Source organism: Miniopterus schreibersii (genome assembly GCF_964146895.1).
Source record: "Miniopterus schreibersii genome assembly, chromosome: 11".
In the NCBI taxonomy this organism is placed as follows: Eukaryota; Metazoa; Chordata; class Mammalia; order Chiroptera; family Miniopteridae; genus Miniopterus; species Miniopterus schreibersii.
This window is the reverse complement of record NC_138111.1, coordinates 38,818,183-38,839,912: the sequence shown is the minus strand read 5'-3', so window position 1 is coordinate 38,839,912 and position 21,730 is coordinate 38,818,183. Positions and strand designations below refer to the sequence as shown.

The 21,730-nt window shown below is 38.7% G+C and overlaps 1 protein-coding gene across 3 annotated transcripts in view; it reads right to left on the bottom strand.

The window, feature by feature from the left end:
• CEMIP2 (cell migration inducing hyaluronidase 2) overlaps positions 1 to 21,730 on the bottom strand; it is a 66,924-nt gene that overhangs the window by 22,245 nt on the left and 22,949 nt on the right. For all 3 annotated transcript variants that reach the window (XM_081150707.1, XM_081150706.1, XM_081150708.1), the window contains exons 5-13: positions 19,889 to 20,058; positions 15,976 to 16,164; positions 14,049 to 14,218; positions 12,573 to 12,782; positions 12,027 to 12,232; positions 11,713 to 11,782; positions 7,671 to 7,799; positions 5,261 to 5,349; positions 558 to 689 (exon numbers count right to left, since the gene is read on the bottom strand). In XM_081150707.1, coding sequence (XP_081006833.1) covers positions 558 to 689; positions 5,261 to 5,349; positions 7,671 to 7,799; positions 11,713 to 11,782; positions 12,027 to 12,232; positions 12,573 to 12,782; positions 14,049 to 14,218; positions 15,976 to 16,164; positions 19,889 to 20,058 — 1,365 coding nt within the window. The remainder of the gene's footprint in view (positions 1 to 557; positions 690 to 5,260; positions 5,350 to 7,670; positions 7,800 to 11,712; positions 11,783 to 12,026; positions 12,233 to 12,572; positions 12,783 to 14,048; positions 14,219 to 15,975; positions 16,165 to 19,888; positions 20,059 to 21,730) is intronic.

The following is a 21,730-nucleotide window of genomic DNA, read 5'->3' as shown; positions in this document are numbered from 1 at the left end:
CAGAAAAAAAAAAAGTTTTTCTAGACTCTTAAACACCAAATCTTAGCTCAATATACATCAGACTTCTAAAATTATACAAATGGAAAAAAGTGAGACGCTTACTGCCTCAAGTCATGTTAAGACATAAGTCAACACACTTATTAAGGTGGAATTCACAACTTTTGTTTTGAATGGCAGTAAAGGAGCATCAAAAAAACTTTGAGTTTCCAAGAGGAATGAAAAAAATCCAGCTAGTTTCAAAATCTTTATTTAGCTCTCTGACATAGACCCTGTTTGTTATATAAAGTGAAATTCCCGGTTTCTGTTCAATCTCATCAAAAAATGTTCATGTCACCAGACAAGTTCAGTTCCAATAAAAGCAGCCGAATGAGACGATTCCAAACATTTGCAGTCTGTTGGTGCTAACATACTTCCTCAGAGCCTGTCCTGTCTATTAGTAACAATAATATGATTCCAGAACCACCACTGTACTTTCAGTCTACTGGGTTTTTCAAAACAGACTTAGCAAAATAAACACATCAGTGTCATCAGATAATAACTTTGAAGAGAATACCCACGCTGAATTCTGGACGACAATGTCTCCCCCTCTGACCCAAGCTCCATGGTCATTATTTTTAAAAGCAATGAGCCTGTCAATTAAAGCAGCAACACGTGGCTTTTCAGGGTCACCATCCTGATGAGGCCGAAACCTTGGGGTTGGGGGGAAAAAAAAGACTTTTAACAAATAAAAAGCTATTCACAACTGTAAGCTTGAGTGTCAAAAAGATTTAAATTTGACTGAAACCAAAGAAGTAAAAAAAACCTCTTAAGACACAACTTAATTATCTGTATTTCAAATAATGGGAAAAAATAATTACATTTATTTATATAAGTTTATGTAAATGGGAATTGCCTTCATATCTTATTTTTTTTAAATCAACTTACAGACTAGCCATTACAAAACATTATAAACACTAAAACCATTAAAAAAACAAACAAGCAAACAAAAAAAAAATCTCAGACCAGGAAAAAAGGCATGTTTTCACAAATTCTCTGGCTCCGTGATACTAATATAAACTTACTGAATAAATTATTCATATATTTTAACATACATATATTTGAACTGAAAAGTACTATTTGAGTTGTGTGCTGGTGAAATATCTTAGATATAAAGACAAACTGGGGTTAATACATTAAAAAGGCCTAAATTTAAAATACATTGTATCTAATCGACTTATTAATTATAAAGACTAAATTTTACCTTTGCTTTGCCTTCTAAAACATTTACTAGGATCTCATTGAAAAGGTCAAAAAAATTGGTGTCAAAACTGTCCTCTGTAACAACTCAAGTAAATAACACCATAAGGCCACTTATTTTTTAGAAAATCATTTCTAAATCTTACAAAACTTCAGGGAGGTGGAGGGGATGGCAGATGACTAAACAGCTTTTCAAAAGCAATTCAGCAAGTGGAGCTTTTCATACAATCAAGAAACATCATTTGTACTCCCAGCTGCTGGCACACAGTAGGTGCTCACTAAACATGTATGCTGGGAAAAGAAGCTATGCACAGAGAAGAGCAAGTGCAAAGATCCTTAGGCAAGAGTGAGCTGGCACATTCAGGGAACAAGCAATTTGCTGTAGAGTAAGAAGCCAGGGGGAAGGACAGAAAGGTGGGCAGGCACAAGCAAGGATACAGTTCTTTATTCTAAATGCAACAGAAAAAACAGAGAGTAGAATGGGACTAAGGAGGAGAGGGGGAGGTGACGGCCAAAGGGTACAAAGTTTTAGTTATGCAAGATAAATAAACTCTAGAGATCTACCACACAGCATAATGCTTAGAGCTCAAAATACTGTACTGTAGCCCTGGCTGGTGTGGCTCAGTGGTTGGCCATCATCCTGTGTTACAACAAAAGGTTGGTGGTCCAATTCCTGATCAGGACACGTGTCTAGATTGCGGGCTTGATCCCAAGTAGGGGGTGTGCAGGATGTAGCCAATAGATGTTCCGCTCTCATACTGATGTTTCTCTCTCCCTCCCTCTCTCGCTCTGCCCCCTTTCCACTCTCTAAAAATCAATTAAAATATTTTTTGTAAATACTGTATTGTATACTTAAAATTTTCTAAGAGAGTAGATCTTATGATAAGTGTTCTTATCACATACACAAAATAAAAGTTTTCTAAATTTAAGAAATAATAATAATAAAAGAGGTAGGAGGAAACTCTGGGAGGTGATGGACGGGTCTATGGCCTTGATGGTGGTAATGATTTCATGAATGTGTACTTATGCCCAAACTCAGCGAGTTGTATACATTAAATAGGCACAACTTTGTACATATTATCCACACCTCAATAAAGTGAGGGAATAGATAGAAACATATACAGACAGAATATAGATAGATGTGATGAAAAGTCACCAGGAACATGGAATCAGGGAAGTGATATGACCAGATTTCATTTTTTTTTAAAAATGGTCACTAGCTGCCAGTTGGTGAAAGAATTATAGAGAATGGACTGTAAAAAGACCAGCCTGGAAAGTATTATATCCACCCTTAGATTATGTATATAACCCCTTAAACAGCTCTAACCTAAGGGGTAAAGAGTCTGACTTGGAGCCATCACCCACTCTTCTGGCATTGTAGTTGCTGCCAAACTGCTTTGTAGTCATTATATAATATCAAGCAGATGGAAGAGTTCTGGAAAGAAAACTACACAATGTTCTAAAAGAAAGCCAAAAAAAAAAAAAAAGTACCAATAAAACATCTCATTCTCTGCTATAGTCGTCTCATTTTTTCTGAAATTCCTATCTATATAAATCAATTGCTGACCATTTCCTTGGATTCCTTGTCTTTTCATCCCCTACTTCACTTGGTGTGCAAAAATTAGTCAACTTTCGCAATTTCTCATCACCCCCATTTATGAACTTTCAGTATCCCTCCCAACCTCCCTTAATTGTACTCTGCTTTAAATGTACTTGTTGGTTCTCATGCTGTTTCACTTTTAGATGGTATTTCCCAATCTCAAATCAAGAATTTTCTTGAGTTAAAATTTCCCATCTTTGGATTCCTGTAATTTCACATCTTGAAAACACAAGGAAAGGCTCATCTGATTAACTATTGAGTCAACTTTCCCTGTAATGAACAGACTGAGTATCTTCTGGATCCCATGGGCCTGATGTTTAAGTCACTGGCTGGCTTATTACTCACTTGTGTTAGAGTTTTATCATTTTTACTCATGTCTGGATTACATGAATTTATGTGGGCATATTCTATACATGAGCTTAAATGAAATTAAATGTATACACCAGCTGCCAAATGTCTTATTATACTCTTCTGTAATCAGTTCTTTTCAATAACAACTTTCAAATGGAGTCTAATTCCTTACCAATATGTATGCAGACCCATAGACACAAACAGTGTGGTAACAGCCAGAGGGAAGGGGGGACGGGGACTGGGTGGAGGCGGGCAAAGTGGGGGGAATGGGGGCATCTGTAATAGTGGCAACAATAAAAATAAAGAAAAAAATTGTATGCATTTATAAACTGGTAAGAGAACTAATACAGAGCAGAGGAAACTTACCATTATCATAATATCATATACACATACCCTGTAAAAAAACTTGGGCTATTAATGATAAATTCTTTTATTGGCAAGTCTAATTAAAATATTAATGGATTTTGAAATATATTTCTTCATCCATTCATTCATCCTCACACACAATTTTTTTTAAGGCAGAGAAGGGGGTCAATTTTGTTGTGTTTAGGATTTTCCTATTAATACTAACTTAGCAATGTACATATACCAATTATAATGAACTCTTTAAAACTAGACAGTAGTAGTGACTAGCAAAGGTTTCTTTGTGTCAAATAACATTGCCCTCTTGTTTCATAATTTGTCATCTCTTTGTTCTTTTTTCATCTTTAGTTTATCTCCTCTAGTTTTCAATTTCATATCTTGCTCAGCTGCAAGATAGAGAGTACCTTGTGTTTAATTTAATAATGCCCACAGTTTTGCAGCTTCTCAAATGCTGTCTAATCATTGCTTTAAAATATTTCAGGCTCAAGTTGACCTTTAAGAAATCCTGATGAGTAATTTTACTAAGTATACTTTCCCCAGTTTTCTCCTGACCTCATGTCTCATTACTGTGTCACAAGCATCCTGCCTCACACCTAAACTGCCTCACTTTACAGTGTGGATCCTAATGAGCAAGCCTGGAGTCCTTTTCTTAAATGTCTGTCAACAGACCTTGGCACTCATTCGGCATCTTAAGTTGGTCAATCAACTTGAAGTATGAAAAATAACATTGACACAGTTCCCACTGAAAAGGACTCTAAGTTGCCATCTTTTCCAGAAAACTGTATTTCTTTCTTTTATTTTGATTGTTAACACTATTATGTATGTCCCCTATTCACCTCCCTTTGCCTACCTCCACCCAGCCCCCGCTACTCCTCCCCTGGACTTCACCACTCTCGTCTGTGTCCATGAGACATGTATATATGCTCTTTGGCTACTCTCTTCTTTTATCCAGTCCCCCCTCCCTCCTCCCCTCTGACCTCTATCAGACTGTTCCATGCATCCACGCCTCTGGTTCTATTTTGTTCATCAGTTTATTTTGTTCATTAGATTCCACATATAAGTGAGATCATATGGTATTTGTCTTTCTCTGACTGGCTTATACGCTTGGCATAATAATCTCCAGGTCAGAAAACTATTTCTATTGGAGACATTTTATTTATTTTGGCTCTCAAATAGCATAGAAAAGAACTTGGTTGAAAGGCTGATCCATATCCCAACCACGTCCTGTGGTTATAAAGGAGAGTAACACAGAGCCCAGCTATGATGTGAATCTGAGACTACGAATGACTAAACCAGAACTAGCTGGATCATCAAGTTTGAGACCTCTCCCTTTGAAACAGACTTAATGCAATGTTCCATTCTGACCACTAACAATAAATTCTGTAAGCCTTGGTTTTCAGGGATTCCATTAAAACATTTAAACTTAACTTGTATTTCAATGAATCATATTCTATGTCAGGCCAAATTTGGACCCTTTTTCAACACATCTTTTTCTTTCTCTTTCTGCAACTCTAACATCAGTTTACAACTGTGAAAGGGGAGAGCATAGAAAAGCCTGGCCACAGGACCTAGGACAGCAGCATAAATGTTTTTCAAAACCCTCCTACAAACTTTCAATGAGTTACTGGAGAAAAGAACGCAATGGCTTAAGCTCAGAAAGTTTTGCTTTGGCAAGATGTGCTTGAGTGTGATTTAAAAAGACAGCTCTACCTGGCATTGTTATCCAAACAGAGGTATTCCCGTGGGTCGGCAGCACTAGCATTGGTTGTTTTGACACCTTTGTCAATAAATAAGCCAGCCTGGAAAATATAATAATGGACTGAAATAAATATGAATCCCAAGTTATAGCTATGTATATAATGATTCATAACAATAAGTTTTAGATTATTGCATCTATCAAAAAAAAAAAAAAAAAAAAGAGGTAGAAGGAAAAAAGAGCAAAGCACAGGGAATATGAAAACAGCTACTTCCCTGGATATTTTTATAATTTTACTCATTCGGTCATTTGCAAATATTTATGTAGTGCCTACCTTGTGGTAGGCACCAAACATTATACATTAACTGGAAAACGACAGTCTTTGCTGTTAGTGACACATAACCTAGCAGGAAGACACGCAGTTAAAAACAATTACAATCCAGCCTGAGAAGCATTATGATAAAGGAAGCAGATGACGTTTGGCAGCACCTGAGAAAGGCACCCGATGAGGCCTCTGGCAAAGATGGGAGCGAGAGGGTTCCGGGAAGGTCTCCCAAAAGCAGCGGCGCCCTAAAGGATGGGGAGGGATTAACCATGCGAGGGCCCCGGTTGAAGATGAAGGGCGGGGAGCGGGTGGGAAGCAGCCAAGCAACCCAGAGGAAAGCATTCGAGGGGGGTTGGAGATGAGAGAGGGAAAGGAACATCTGAGAACAAAAATAAAGCCTTAGGTGGAGGGACAGGAAGAGTATGGAGGGAGGAAAAGGAAGGACAGAGAAAGGCGCAAGTGCCACGTGATGCAGAGCTGACCCGCTAGAGTCAGGACAATGGGACTCCTAATAGAGGGAACGTGACCAACTGCATTTAAGAAAGAATTCTCCACCTGCACGACGGATGAGACTGGAAAGGGCCAACAAGAGAGAAGAGAGAAGGTAGAAGGCAGAGAAGAGCGAAGGTAACCTAGACTGCGGCAGTAGCAACAGGAAAACGGGGGAGTGAAAGTGCTTTCCTCCTAAGCAGTACCATCTAGAAATGAATAAAATGTCTAAGGGTGAGGGACAGGGAACAGCAAAGGTTCATGTACTTCTAGTTTGGGCAATTAGGTGGCTAGTGGTTTCATTCCCTGAAACACGCGTGGGAATGGGTCTGCTGATAAAAATAGGGATTTTAGTTCTGAACACATTTTATTTATGTGTCCCCGAGTCATCCAAATGGTACAGAGTAGGCAGGCACATAGATGTGATTGACCTGGACTAGATTTGGGGGCATGAGCAACCAAAGCCATACAGGCCAGTGCTTGTGTATTTATGACTGATCTAAAGACGGTATGTTCCTCTCCGAGGACTCCCAGAGTTCAATTTCCTTTGGCTACAAACTATCATAATGGATAGTCAGTCCCAAATTTAACAAATTAAAACCTAATATCCATTCATTGTTTAGATCTAAGATTTTTATTAATAGAGTAGATAACTATACGTCCTCATGGTACATGAGCTGTTTTTTATACCACTTACAACCAGAATATTTTGCAGATTTCTACTTTGAGAAGCTACTTTTAATAATTATTATCATTAATCAACTAATCAGCTCACAAAAATCATAATTCTGTGCAAAGTGTTTTCCTCTCTCAAGTCCTCATCAAGTGATTTTAAGCTCTTCAAATGATAACACACTCAGGTTTTTAAAGGATCCTCTGAGTATCATAAAGGGAAAGTATTCATCGAGCTTTCATGTGGTCCACATCAGGGTAAAGAATCTGGGCACCATATCATACAATGAAAATATCAAAGTGCCTGTGAGCACAAAATGAACCAGATGTATTTATCACCAGGGGCTGAGGGATGAGCGCCAGATACCATGGAAACGGGAGCTCCTAAATGGCCTTTAGTTTACTTGACCTGTATCATTTTAAATTAGATCAAACATTCTCAAACAATATTTCACTATTTATGTAATTAGTATTAAATACCCATAGTAATTAGTATTAAATACCAATACGCTCCACCAGCAACAAGAGAGAAAATATGCTTTTTAATCCTCGGAAGCACATTATCTAGTGTGTGCATCTCTAGAAACATATAATGATATTAAAGACTGGAAAGAAGGTGAGAGGGAGGGAAGACAAGGATGATGACTCATTATAATGGAATAATTATAATCCATTATTACAATTATTCTAACTGCACGAGCATGTGTGTGCTAGCATATATTCTTGTGTGTTATGCAAACTGCATCTGCATATGTACGTTATAGTCCTGAGTATAAATAGAAAACTGTACATACATCCTTAATATGGGTTAGGAGTCTGCTTTTTTAATCTCTGATGACAAGGTCTACCTAAAATTGACATTTCTCAACTGTAATCACAGTAGTCTATCCTTTACCGTGTAAACCATAAGTGCTGATTGTTAAAACTTAGGAACCTACCTTAAAACTTGAATGGACCCTGTTGTTATAAAATATACCCAACGGAGTAAGTTCTGGTTTTGTTAAGAGCTGTAATCCACTGGATTCCCCAGTAGGTTCCTTGTGAAATAAATACCAAATTCCAGCATCCTATAATTAAAAGGGCAAGATCATTAAAAGCCTCCTTTTATAAAGCCACTCTGTGAAACACCCTCATAAACTAAGCACTTCACAAGTAAGTTTATCTTTTTAACACTAACTATTCATTGTTTCAGGTAAGGAGTTGACTATAAAAAAGTTGTACACTCATCTAGCAGCTTCAAAGCAGTTATATCATGCTTTGGGGGGGGGGAAGCAAATTTAATTTTGCTTGCAGGACTGGACAAAAGATAGAAATAACTGGCTGACAGGAAAATTTGTTTTCAAAGTAAGTTTCCCATTATTATTAATGTTAAAAAGTTATGCAAGAATTAGACCCAAACAAGCCTGCCTTCCTTCCATGTGACCAGGACAGGACAGCCTTTTAGAAATATGGGTTTTTCTGTTTACCTCCAAACCTGATCAATAGATGAGTCATACCTATTAAACAACTATCCGTTAACACGCAGAGCTCACTGACTTCTTTCAAACAACTCCAATACTCTTCCTGCCCCAAGGCAAACTTTTGCCAAGAAGAAAAAAAACCACACCACACGCATGAATCAGGATGCTGTCTCAGTCTGGATCTTGTCTATTCAATTTCAGTATTACTAACCTTAACAGGAGCAGGACAGTTTGAAATATTTGGACACTCGAAATGAGACATAAAAATCGAAATGAAATGTTTTTAATCCCTGTGACATTTTTTTTATTTTACACTTCAACTGCAAATCAGCCCAATGTGAAAGACAACTCCACATGATGGAACTCTGATTAAACATGTTGAAATTTAAACCTATGGCCCAAAAAGTATGGTACTGATTCAAATTTGGCAAACATTTATTTAGTGCCCACTATATGCCAGGTGTATAGTAAGACTATTCACAAAGAATTCACAGTTTAATGAGAAATTCAGACAGAACTGAAATATATGTAATAAATACTATATATTAGCTGTAACAAAAAGTCCTTTGGGAGCATAGAGGAGAGATGAATCGTTAAATATGTACCTACGTACCAAAATGAATGCAATATTTGACATTTTCCCATAAGTTTACAGGTGGGTCTTAAAACAAACTGCTCTGCCCTGGCCGGGTGGCTCAGCCAGTTGGAGCACCGTCCCATACACCAAAGATCGCAGGTTCGATTCCCGGTCAGGGCACCGAAGGGGCAGGTTCGATCCCCAGGCAGGCGTCTACGGTGTTTCTCCCTCACGTCGATGTTTCCGTTTCCCTCTCTCTTTCTCTCTCCCCCTCTCTCTCACCCTCCCTTCCTGCCCCCCTTCCTCTCTCTCTCTAAAAAAAAATCAATTATAAAAACCAAACATATTCTCCCGGTGAGGATCTAAAAAACAAACAAAACAAAAAAACTGTTCTGAGAAATGTATTTACCACCTCTACTCTTTGGGGCACAAGACAGACCACTGAAGGAGACGCGGCGGGCTGTGGAAGAGGCTCCGTACATAGCCCTAGACGCTGGGGGCACAGCGACCCCCCAGGGCTAACAGAGTTTGGGGGTGGGCCCAAGGGAGGGAAGGAGGTGGCGGCTGCTCCCTGTCAAACACTGTGGCATCAGGCAGGTAAAGGGAACTTTGCAAAAGGCAGTGGAAAGGTGCAAGAAGAAAGAGTTTGATCGAGTTTGGGAGGAAAACCCTTGCCAAAATGTGAGTTTTACTGGAACAGTTGTTCTAGAGAGAAAAGAAAGAACTCACAAAGTGAAAAGAAAGAACGTACGTGAAATGGACTTCTGCTATTTTTTTCACATGAGCCCCAGAAAGGGTTTCTGGCAACCTCACCTTACATTTTTCATAGACTATTTGTAATTTGCTTTGATCTTCAACCCATGGCTTCTGAAAACAGCTGCAAGGAATCTCTGCTCTGATTGTTCATTGGAGTGATCCTGGGATGAGAGTGCTGACCTCTTGGCCATCTTTACCCAAAAACTCATCTTCCAACTAGAAACTCTCAGCACAAACCCTATATGGGGCTTGACAAATATTTGACAAAAAAATGAATGAATGAGCCCCGGCCAGCGTGGCTCAGCAGTTAAGAGCATCGGCCTATGGGTTTAATCGCTGGTCAAGGGCACGTACCTGGGTTGCAGGCTCGATCCCTGGCCCCAGTCAGGGCGTGTGCTGGAGGCAACCAACTGATGTGTCTCTCTCTCTCTCTCCTCTGTCTCTTTCCCCCTCTCCTCTCTCTCTGAAAAGCAATGGAAAAAATATCCTCAGGTGAAGATTAACAAAATAAAAAAATGAATGAAAACCTGAAATGATTAAATGTCCAGATCTCTGCCCTGCCAAATAAGAATTTTATGTTTTATGTTTTTAGGGAAAATCATGGATGTGAATTCTATCATCACCCAAAGATGCCTGTATTCTATTCATCTCAAAGAAATATTCCCTTCAACTAATCTTTTACTTCACCCTGAAAAACAGTGCTAGGTATTTCTTTCCTGTTTAAAATCTTAATAGATATGATGTAGAAATATGAACATCAGATATTGCTATAAAGCCCATTTTTCTGTACTGTAGTTTTCAGCACAGATATAATCATAACAGTATAATGTATTAAAGATTCTTTTTTATATTCTAAATTGGCAGTTTTAAATCATACTCAATTATTGTAAATTTCTCCAAGCTTATCCAGGAGACATTTCTGCCATCCAAAAATAATTCATGTATTCTTATAAGTTATTCTTATGTTTGTGAAACAATTCAAGGCACACCGTTGAGTTTAGCTGCTTTACCAAGGAGATGAAATCCCAAGTGCACGTGACTGACAAAAGCAGGAGCCCCTTGACCAGAGAGTCAATAGTCACAGTATTCTACAGAATAATCCATTCCCATCAAGAAAAGCTAAAGCTTTCTTTATTCATCAAAACTAACACTGAAGTGATCAGTTACTGGGCCACACCTGACTTAAATATGAGAAGCCAGAAAGACTACATGTCACACACTAAAATTATACCCTGGATGTGATATGATAGCCCCAGGAATTAGCTGTCTTCTTTTTTCTCTATTTGACATCTGTCTTATTGTGCTCAGAGATACTAACTGGCATAAATGTTTTTGGATTTTTTTTACTTTGACAAGATCATTGCATTGGGACAGTTGCATTAATTCTTTATTTAATTTTTACTATGGCCATGTCTTTTTCTAATTTTTACAATGTGGAATTTAATATTGACATATAGTTTCTGTCTAATGTCTATTTGGTTGAGCACCAGTTAAGGTGAAAACTTAAAAACAGCAAGTTGAGCTACATTTAAATGACGTGACTTGATAAAATTCATGATGTAGAAATTATTGAACGTTTCAAACTAACTTCGATTTTTTTATTACAAATATTCCAGTGAAATATAAAGACTTTTAAATGTTTGATTGCTTCACTGATAAAATAAAATGGAGCATTCTAAAATTCATCTAATGCTATAAAAAGCTAAAGTATTTTACTATGTATACTTATTATGACTATGTATTACAACTAGTAGCTATTGTGGGGGAGGAACAAACTTTCTTCTACCTTCAAGGTAGACATGAGACAGATTAGCAAGAGAAAATAACCAAATTTAATCCATACATAAGTATGGGAACCCTGCATACACAAGACAGAGACCCCACATGTAGGGGAGGCTCAGAGACAGAAAGGGGCACTGAGGTATATAAGACTATATGAGCTAGGGATGAGGTGAGATGCCTTAGGGGCTTCAAAGGGTCATTGTAGAATGACAATAGCTGGCATAAATGATTTATACGAAACAGAAGCAGCATCTCAGCCACACCCTGCTCTCAACAAAGTACCAGAAAACAATAGTATGCTGTAGAAGATTGTCATCCGTTGCATTATATCCATAATGTAACATCCATATATGAGAATTTTATAAACATGAATAAAAAAACTGAAAGCATTTCAGTATTACTTACCTGTGAGCCTGCAGCTGCATTATTAATCAGATTATTGTTGGGATGAGCGATCCAGAAAGTTGAAACAGCCCTGCAAGCGGGGGAAAGGGGACAATGGGGGGAAGAAAAAGAGGACATCTGTAATATTTTCAACAATTAAATTTTTTTTTTAAATTAAAAAAAAAAAAGAAACAGCCCTGCAAAGCATTTTTTAAGATGATTTAAATATTCATCATGAATTTTCTGCCCACTAAAAACTGCCCCCAAAACCTCTTCCCCAACAGCCAAAGACCTTGACCATCACACATGAGTTTTTCTCTCCACCAGTTACTCACATACAGTCAGCGGTAGGCACAGGGATGTAATTTCCAAACACTTTTTCTCGCATCGTGGTGCACATGGAGTTATTCCTGTCAGTGGGGAGCAGGGTGCCTGGCTTGGTGAGGAGTCCCAGATTGTGGAACAAAGTATTTCTCTGTTCAACACCATCTTCCAAAAAGAAACAATGGCCTAGTGTGTCGAACCCAATGGTGTCTTTTATCTGCAGAAATACAAGTGTATAATGTCACTGGTAGGAAGATTAATTGCGGTTTAACTAACAAGTGTTATTCAGCGTAGCATGCTGGGTACAGATGCAAAAAGAACTTTTAACCTTATTAGAAGAGGCAAAGTCAAATGTCGGGTTTTATTGATCTCTTAGGAGAATAATTTGGGTAGCTAAAAAAGCAGGCTTCCTTCACACAGAAAAACAGAATTCTCCGTAAAAGCAGGATAAAGTAAGTCATGGGGTGCAGAGCTTCCTCCTATAAAACCGAGAAGCCCTGAGATGGGAGGAGCGGTCACTGCTTCACTGAGAGGCACCAACATAGCCCGAGGCTCACCAGCAGGCCGTGGGTGGCGTGCACGGTGACGCAGCGCGAGAAGCTGCGGTGGATGGCCAGCCCGTCCACGGAGGTCCTGTGCCTGTACCCGCCCTTCGCGTCCACGTCGCCGCACATGTGGAAGTGAACCGGATACCGTCCCAGCTGCTGCTGCCCCATGTGTTTCAACTCCACATAAGAAAGATGGACTGAAGTAAAATTCTTCCTAATCTAGAAGACACGGTCACCGAAATCAAGGGACACACATCATCACAGGCAAGTAGCAAAGCATATTGTTTTAATAGGAAACGTCTGAAGGAGAAAAGCTATGAAGACATTTATTGTCATTTACATCCTATTTTACCGAGTTCCCAGTCAATGTTTAGCAAATGCTCCTTTAAGTAAGTGACTGCTTTAAAGAGCTATAGATTAATAGCATCTCATTAAGAATAAAAGGAAATATCACCAGGAAAGCTGCAAACATGATTTCTGTATGTGTGTTTTAATTTGTTCAAATATTTTTGGTCAGCTCCAGTCTCATCTTGTTATTTCCGCAACTTCCACCATAGTTTGAAAAAGAGTTATTTCTAAATCGTTCCTAAATATTTTTGTTAGTACATAATATGGTTTACTTCAGTTCTTTTTAAAAATTCCTGTGATCCACAATTACAGCATTCAATATTTTTAAACACTGGATTTTCAATGATACTACTAAAAACAAAGAAATAACACTGACCAACATTTCAGAAATCAGTGTAACAGAAATGTTGCTAATAAGCACAGCCAACTCAGAAACTAATTTTAAAACACACGTAGCCAAGACTTGGCTGGTGCGGCTCAGTTGGTTGAGTGTCCTCCCATGCACTGAAAGGTTGACAGTTCCATTCCTGGTTAGGGCACATACCCAGGTTGCGGGTTTGGGGAGGCAACTGATCCATGTTTCTCTCTCACATCCATGTTTCTCTCTCTCTCTATCTCCCTCTCCCTTCCTCTCTCTCTAAAATCAATAAAAAGAAATTTTAAAAATGTAGCCAAAATGCAGCTCAGAAGTCCACTAAATTAGTACATAGAGCAAAGATTACCACATAGTAAGTGCTCAATAATTTTACAGAATAAAAATCTGCATATAAAAAACATTTTTACGGAAACATAGTTTGTATGTGTGTATTGCTTAGTCATGTTTTAAAAAGAACCAATAGAGTCTTCCATACTAAGATTATTATTTTTTTGTTTCTGTATAATTGGTTCTTCCTGATATATTGATTTAATTCTTCATAAGACAATTCTTCTTAAATGGCTTAGCCTCAGGTCTAGGTGAACTAAATAAAGATATAAACTTTCTTTTAATTATTTAAAATCTGCTTTTTGTCATTCAATAGAGAAATAAAATGTGATTTCTTTTTAATACCCTTATAGGTCTCATTCCAAAACTTTACAGTCTTTTCAAATATATTTAGCAACAAGGTTTCAAAGAACCTATCAAATCCTTCTGCCTACCATGATATGTCCCCCAAAGGTATCGTAATCAAAGAATTGGCACTGGTTTTCAGCATAGCATGAGTCTTCCATTTCTCCTTGGATTGCAACATTCCGGGTGAGAATTCCAACCTCAGCTCTCATGTCTACACCATCTATGATCTCACCCATGTGCAGGAACTGAGGGGTTTCTGGTTGATGTGGGCAAAGGAAAAATAATATTAGGACAGAAATAACAAACATGGAACTTGTGTCAAAAAGACAGTCGTGTTTATTCTGTAACCCCAAGGCATTATCAAAATTTATTATCTGCTTCCATTCTTTAATACCGGAATTCCAGGAAGTAAGGATATTAAAGATTATCAAGTTGACCCACCCACACAAAGCCGAACTAAACCCTCACTACCAACTGTCAAATCCATGCACAGAGCTCGCTCCTCCCTGAAGTAGCTCAATCCTCTCCTGAACAGCACCAATAATCTGGAATCTACTTAAGAATCCACATTCTCTCTCTTTGGTTCCTGTCCATATGCTTTTGTTCCACTCCTGAGAGGACACATGAAGAGCCAAATGCATAGTGAGGCCGGAAAAACTAACAGTTTTATAGATGTTGATAACAGGGTGTGAGTTGTTTTTGTTTCTACTTCAAAGCTGAAGTAATCTCCATTTGCACATTAACAGCACAGAAATTACCACCTTTTCTTTCCTACTTATTTTGATATTACTATGCATTCTTTTATATTCCCACCTTGATTAGAAATCTAGAAACCCTTTAATAATAAGCTTCTCTCTGAGGTTTTTATTATATAAACTCGGGGCAAATACATGTAAATCAAGGAGTTGAGATCACGGAGATTCATTATCATGTAGACTTGTTAACAAGAGTGGGGTTTTCCAAACAAAATCAATGCCAGATGGTGTCGGAATTTTCTGTTTTCTGCTTATGCCCTGTGTTATCAAGGAAAAGTACAACACTGAAGCAGAGAGGAAAAGTGCCAAGTGAGACAATCATCCTGTTTTATTTTCAAGCAAAAAAAATTTTCCTGTAAATTTCAAAGCTCTAAATTACCCATTGAGTGAGTACTTATCAAATAGTTACTGGAAACTTCTGTTTTGTACCATAAATGTATAATCTTGAGTACAGAAGCAAGGAAAGCAATATAACAAGTGAAATACACAACCAAGTCCATAACTGAGGCAATGCATGAAGATGCTCTGCCTGTTGCCAGGCTCAGAATAAGTGACGGTAAATGTCACCCATTCTTCCTAAACACAGTTCACAGTGAGAATCTCATCGTGCACTGCTCTCCCGCAAAAGATGTATTATTCAAGATTATGATAGGAAATATTCTTTTATTAAAATACCTTCTGGATTCCATTTTAAATATTAATAAGATATGTTTTTTGACAAAGAATTAGGCATTCTAAAACCATGAGCTTGTTGTTTTTTTTTAATTAAGAAGATAAACTTCGATAACTAGGTATGGTGTCAGATGCATATGAGATTTGGGGGGATGATCACTCAGTGAGTTTTAGAATGTCTGATCACTAGAGTGTACAGCTGAAACTAACATAATATTGTATGTCAACTGTAACTGAAAAATTAAAAATGATTTTTAAAAAGTTGGAAAAAAATGTCAGATTTTGAAATGAAAAAAATTCATTTCAGTTTGGCAAAAAAGAAAAAAGATGACAAACTTCTATTAAAAAATGAACCTAGATGAATAGTTGGGTTTACTATTATTTGACAGTGAAAAATTAAAAAGAAGTTGGAAAGGACCTTGAAAAACAATCACTCCACCAAGTCTGTGTCTGTTATTAAACAAAGAAACGGGCATGAAACACGGTGTTGGTGGTGGTGGTGGTGACTGGGGGGAAAAATATAACTCCAGGAATCAAATCCTAAGAAAAGAGTATTTCCCAAAAAGCATTCTGCACAGTCTGATACCTCTGACTTTGACCTGGAAACGGCTGCACTCAGGACAGGGGAGAAGCGTGAATTCTTCAGCCTGGTACATGGAATAGTCTGTGCTTGCAACCACAATCTGGTCTCCAGGTTGCCAGCTACTAACATCATCAAGCAGATGGAGCTTCACTCCATCCACAACTTCTACCCGGAAACCTGAAAGAGAAACACCTAAACCAAAAAGCAAGAAAGAAAGTGATGCATTAGGAGTAATTTTCTCTCCTAATATCGACCCTCTCACTGATTAACAAATCAACAGTTAAGATAAACACAAGTCAGCAATTTTTTACTCATGGTAACCATATGGAAGTCACTGTAGATATTAATGAATGAAAGAGGCAAACATAGATCCCTGCCATGAAGAGAGACTCCCATCACCCCTGACCAGAATGTAACATACTGATCTGTTGCTCCTTTAAGACGGTAACTCCAAAGGACAATGACAGGAGTGAAAAAACACATGTACTAAGCTGGGGAAATGAAAAGGAGGGAAATTCAGGCATGGCACAAAGAATAATATGGTTTCCCTCATAGTCCTGAGCCAACTATCCTGATAAAGCCTATTCTGAGCAAGTCTTGGATTCTGTTCCTTTATACTGTGATCCATCCACCCTGCTTTTCTGTGTCCACCAAGCAACCCTCCAAAAAGATACCTGATAAATGTAAAGTGCATTTTTAATATGTTTATCGCCTCCAGATACTAAAGCCTATCATGGAATTATGTCCAAATAATAACTTACAATAATAACAATAGCTAAAATGTGGTGGGACCTCACATACCTAATAACCTTTCATCAAAACAACTATGAGACATAGATAGGCACTTCTGTATGTACTAGAGACGAAGAAACCAAAGGTCAGGGAGTTTGAATCACAGCCCAAAAATGGTAGAGCCCATAAATGAATGCTAATCTAATCCCAGGGCCCAGTTTCTTACCCTCTGTATTATTCTGCCTTCCCAAGAATCATAACAAAAAGGTAAAGAACAAAGGTAATAAAACCGTCATGGCAACAACAATCATTACCCAAAATTTCAAATTCTTACCAAAAAAAAAAAATTCTCTAAAAAAGGGCAACTAAACATTAAATTTTTTCATAAAAATTTCACATTAAACTACAACAATGCTTTAAAATTATGCTTTAACAGGGGTAATTTTAAGCAAAAAATGCTTTTAAAAAAACTAGATAGCCCTGGCCAGTGTGGTTCAGTTGGTTGGAGCATCATCCGTGCACCAAAAAGTGGCAGGTTCAATTCCCGGTCAGGGCACATTCCCACATTGTGGGTTCCATCCCCAGTCGGGGCGTGTGCGGGAGACAACCAATGATGTTTCTCTCTCACATTGATGTTTCTCCCTCTCTTTCATTCTCTCCCTTCCTCTCTCTAAAAAAAAAAAATCAATTTAATTTTAAAAGAAGAACTAGATAAATCAGTTTTGACTTACATGATTATTAGAATTTGTTTGTTTTTGTTTTTGAATCCAGAAGGTTAGATGGGGAAGATCTGTATGATTCAGTAGTTGCTCACTTTTTTCTGGCTCTAGAAGAAAATCCTGCCTAAGATGATCTCCTATCAGCACTACTGAACTGGAGGCGGGAAAGGAAGGAAGTTTATTCTCCCAGCTTCCTGAAGAGAACTGCCCCCTCTTCCAGAAAGTCAGAGTCATTGAGAGCATGGGACAGACAATATCCTAGGATAGGAAGCTAGAATGTTCTCTCCTCCAGAAATGAGCAGTCATCGGTAATGTGGAAATGAAAACAAAATTTCCCATAAAGGAAGTGTTGACTGAGGTTTGTCAGTAATTATCTCTTGCCTGGAATCGTACCAGAGGCAGCTATACTAAGCTTTTCATACAGGTCCAAATTCCTACTAAGAAACGCTTCTCACCCACCTATGCTTCTTGCCAGAGGCAACCATGGTGTGGTGGAAAAAGCAGTCGTCCTGGAGGCAGAAAGCAGAGGCCTGATTCCAGCTTCTCATCCATAAGAATGCCTTCTCCTCACCCCAAACCCAGAAGGTTGCTTAGGGGCAACATGTGAAAGCCCCTGTTCCATAACAGGAACTCTATTTAACTGTTTGTTTTAAAGCAAAAGTCTCTCTCTGATTATGATACAAAATACACCATTATAACCCAAGTTTGCATGGTCATTAAAATAAGTAACATTGCCCTGGCCAGTGTGGCTCAGTTGGTTGGGCATAGTCCTCTGCACACAAAAGAAAGGTCACCAGTGCGATTCCTGGTTGGGCACATGCCCAGGTTGCAGGTTAAATCCTTGGTCAGGGTGCATGAGGAAGGCAGCCGATTGATGTTTCTCTCACACATTGATGTTTCTCTCTCTCTCATTCTCTCTCTCCTCATCTGTCTCCCTCTCCCTCTAAAATCAATTAAAAAACATACTTTTTAAAAATTTAGAAAATGTTTAAGACCCCTGAAGATAAAATACTTCATAGAAGAAAAAAATAAATAAGATTTATTGAGTGCTTACTATACACCCTGTACTAAAAACAACTTCATATTCCTCATTTTTGATATTCATAGCAGCCCTATGCAGTAGTTTCTATTATTATCCCCAGTTTTCAGATGAGGAAACTGAGGGTTAGGAAGTTAAAGTCACATGCCCACCACTACAGAGTAAGTGAAATAGCTGGGATATGAACCCAGGCATTCTGTCTCCAGAAATCCATTTTAGTATACACTTTGCTACATTGCTTCTAAAAACAGAGGTATGAGCTCAGTCTAAACTAAACCTTTCTGGATAATTAGAGGCATAATAAAGCACTTCTTACTCATTTCACATTCGTTTGGGTATAATATTTGGTTGGAGAAAAAGGTGATGGACAAGCACAGACTGGAGGATGCCAACATATCCCTGAAGCCAAAACTCTGGCAGCAAAGCAGGCAAATAAAAAATTATACAGTGAACTTCACTAAGAGAAAAGAGTCAAAAGCACCCTAAACACCCAATGCGAGGCATTATTCAAACAAATTATAGCTCTTCTGAAAGACGGATTATCATTAAAAGTATATTGAAGGAAATGTAAAGACATGAGGTACCTTTACAACATGTTATTTAAAGAGAGGAAAACAGGTTAAAACAAAATGAACACCAGGGGAGGGAACATACATAAGATAAAAAATACTAGATTACTTGCAGCAAAATAATTATCTCTGAATGATGAGGTTAAAGATTAATTTTTACTTTGTAATTTTTATGTTTTCCAATTGGTATTAGCTGGATCACTGGGGCAAAATTGGTAAGAAAATGAGAAGATGGTTTGCATAGCATGTATTCAAAGGTAATATGTGCTGACATATGTACATAAAGAGAAGATGCAAGGTACAAGATTATGTTCACCGAGCATAACCAAAAGCAACTCACCATATTACACCTAGGAAACAAACCCACTTTCACTAGTTAGCCACACTATATGACTCAAGAACCATGAACAAAGTCCAGTTGGTGGTACCCAATCTAGAATAGATCATTGATCAAGTACAGTAGGAAAACCATAGGTTTTATCTTTAACCAGTTGAGAAATAAAACTAGAATGTCATTTGAATACACTATCACTTTGAAAAATAACATCTGGCCTGGCCGGACGTGGCTCAGTGGTTGAGCATCGACCTAGGATCCAGGAGATTGCAGTTCGATTCCCGGTCAGGGCACATGCCCAGGTTGCGGGCTCGATCCCCAGTTGGGGGCGTGCAGGAGGCAGCCGATCAATGATGACTCTCATCATTGATGTTTCTACCTCTCTCCCTCTCCCTTCCTCTCTCTGAAATCAATAAAGATATATTTTAAAAACAAACAAACAACAACAACAACAACAAAGAAAAAGAACATCTGTCACAGTACTTAGCAATGTCTTACAAGAGTATAAACCGTGCTGGCCTACCTTCAATCCATTCACTATAAGCTGTCACAGCAAACTTCTGACCATCCACAGTATAAAATTCTCTCTGGGCAAGAGCCTTTCCTCCACTACTATGATTTTCATAGTTTCTCACAGATTCATTGCAAGAAGTACTTCCGCCATCGATGACACCAACCAAAGCCCACGCCTGCCTGGAAGGAGAAAGAGCACGTGCGTTGAGTACCTGTCATGGTCCTGACTCAAACCCCTGACACACGTTAGGTCAGGTGCCGTCTGACTCTCCCATTTCATTCTTTGTCAGTGCCCACACCTTTTTCTCCAGATGAGGCTGGAAGTCCAAATATTGACTGAAGTACATGACGTCACAGGAGGAAATGCACCTGGATTTTAGAACCTTGTTTGTCCAGCTCCGGAACAGGTGAAACGATGATGACTGTGATTGCAATTAATCATGGACTTCCATCGTCAACACACACCCATTTCATTCACTACTGTTGAGGCCAGGAACCCATTTCGTTTTCCTTTTTGTAAAACCTGCGCTTTTCAGCTCTCCTCTCTGCAATGTTCTCCAATCTGGCTGCACAACAGAATCACACGGGGAGCTCTCAGGACATCTCTGCTCAGACCCAGCCCACGCCGATGCAGCCATCATCTCTACAGGTGGGGTCTGGCATTAGTCAATTTTTGAAGTTCCCCAGGTGATTTGAATGTGCAGCCACACTTGAGAACCACTGAGTCACAGCAGTGGTTTTCTGAGGTCAGTAGACACCAAAACCACCTGGCTTGCTAAATCAAGGCTTGCTAAATCAGATTGCTGGACTGCACCCCCTGTGTGAAATGGGGCCAGAGAATTTGCACTTCTAACAAGTTCCCAGGTAACTCGGAAGCTTCTGGTCTGGGGACCACACTGAGAACCCATTAGTTCAAGGCCAGAGCACAGAGCAGTAGTTACCAACCCTGACTGCACAGCAATTGCCCTGGGGACCTTACCTTCACAGATCCTGAAGTAAGCGACCGAGGGTGGGCCCCAGGCATTGGGATTTTTTTTAAATCTCAGGTGTACAAGTAAGGCTGAAAACCACTGGGTTAATCATTTCTTAACATTTTTAGAGCTATAGAATTGCTAACCAACAGATTTTACATGCTATATGTCTATTTGTTCAGTGGTATTCCTTGATTTTATTTCTGTGATAAACCTCCCAGGGACTTGCTTAAGCTTGTTGCCAAAAATCAAAAAAAAAAAAAAAAAAAAAAAAAAAGAACAAAGATAAAAAGCTAGAAAATTTGTCTTAAGACTCCTGGTTTAAAACATAAAAAGAAAAATGTCATGAACCTCCTTCTCTAGGAAAAAAAAAAAAAAATACACCAAATGTAATCTACACCAGACAGATGGCCGGATGGATAGTCACAGATAAAAGTTAACCAAAGCATGCATATGTCCTTACAAATTCCACACCCACCCCTGCCTGGATTTAGCTCCTCTTTGGCTGACAATGCTTGACAGCTCTATTTATATTCCTTGATTCGGCAGAAAGAATCAAATGAAGAATGCCTCAGTTTATCTCCTGTGTGAGGGGGCAGGAGAGGAAAAATATCAGAGGCTTCCCTTTATTTACCAGGACTGCCGCAGCAACTATAAAACAATGCTGTATTCTATTGACACTCTCCAAAACACTCCTACTTCCCTCCTCCACCGGAGGAAAATTTCAATGCACCAGAACATTATCTTCAAAGGAGCATGTTTATGTACACTGGAGATAATGTCAGAGCTGTGGAACATTGGCAAAGGATCACAACACTAATTCCTCCCCCAAGTCAGCAGCCATATTTTAAAGGGAATTTAGAAACCAGTAGAGAGAGTAA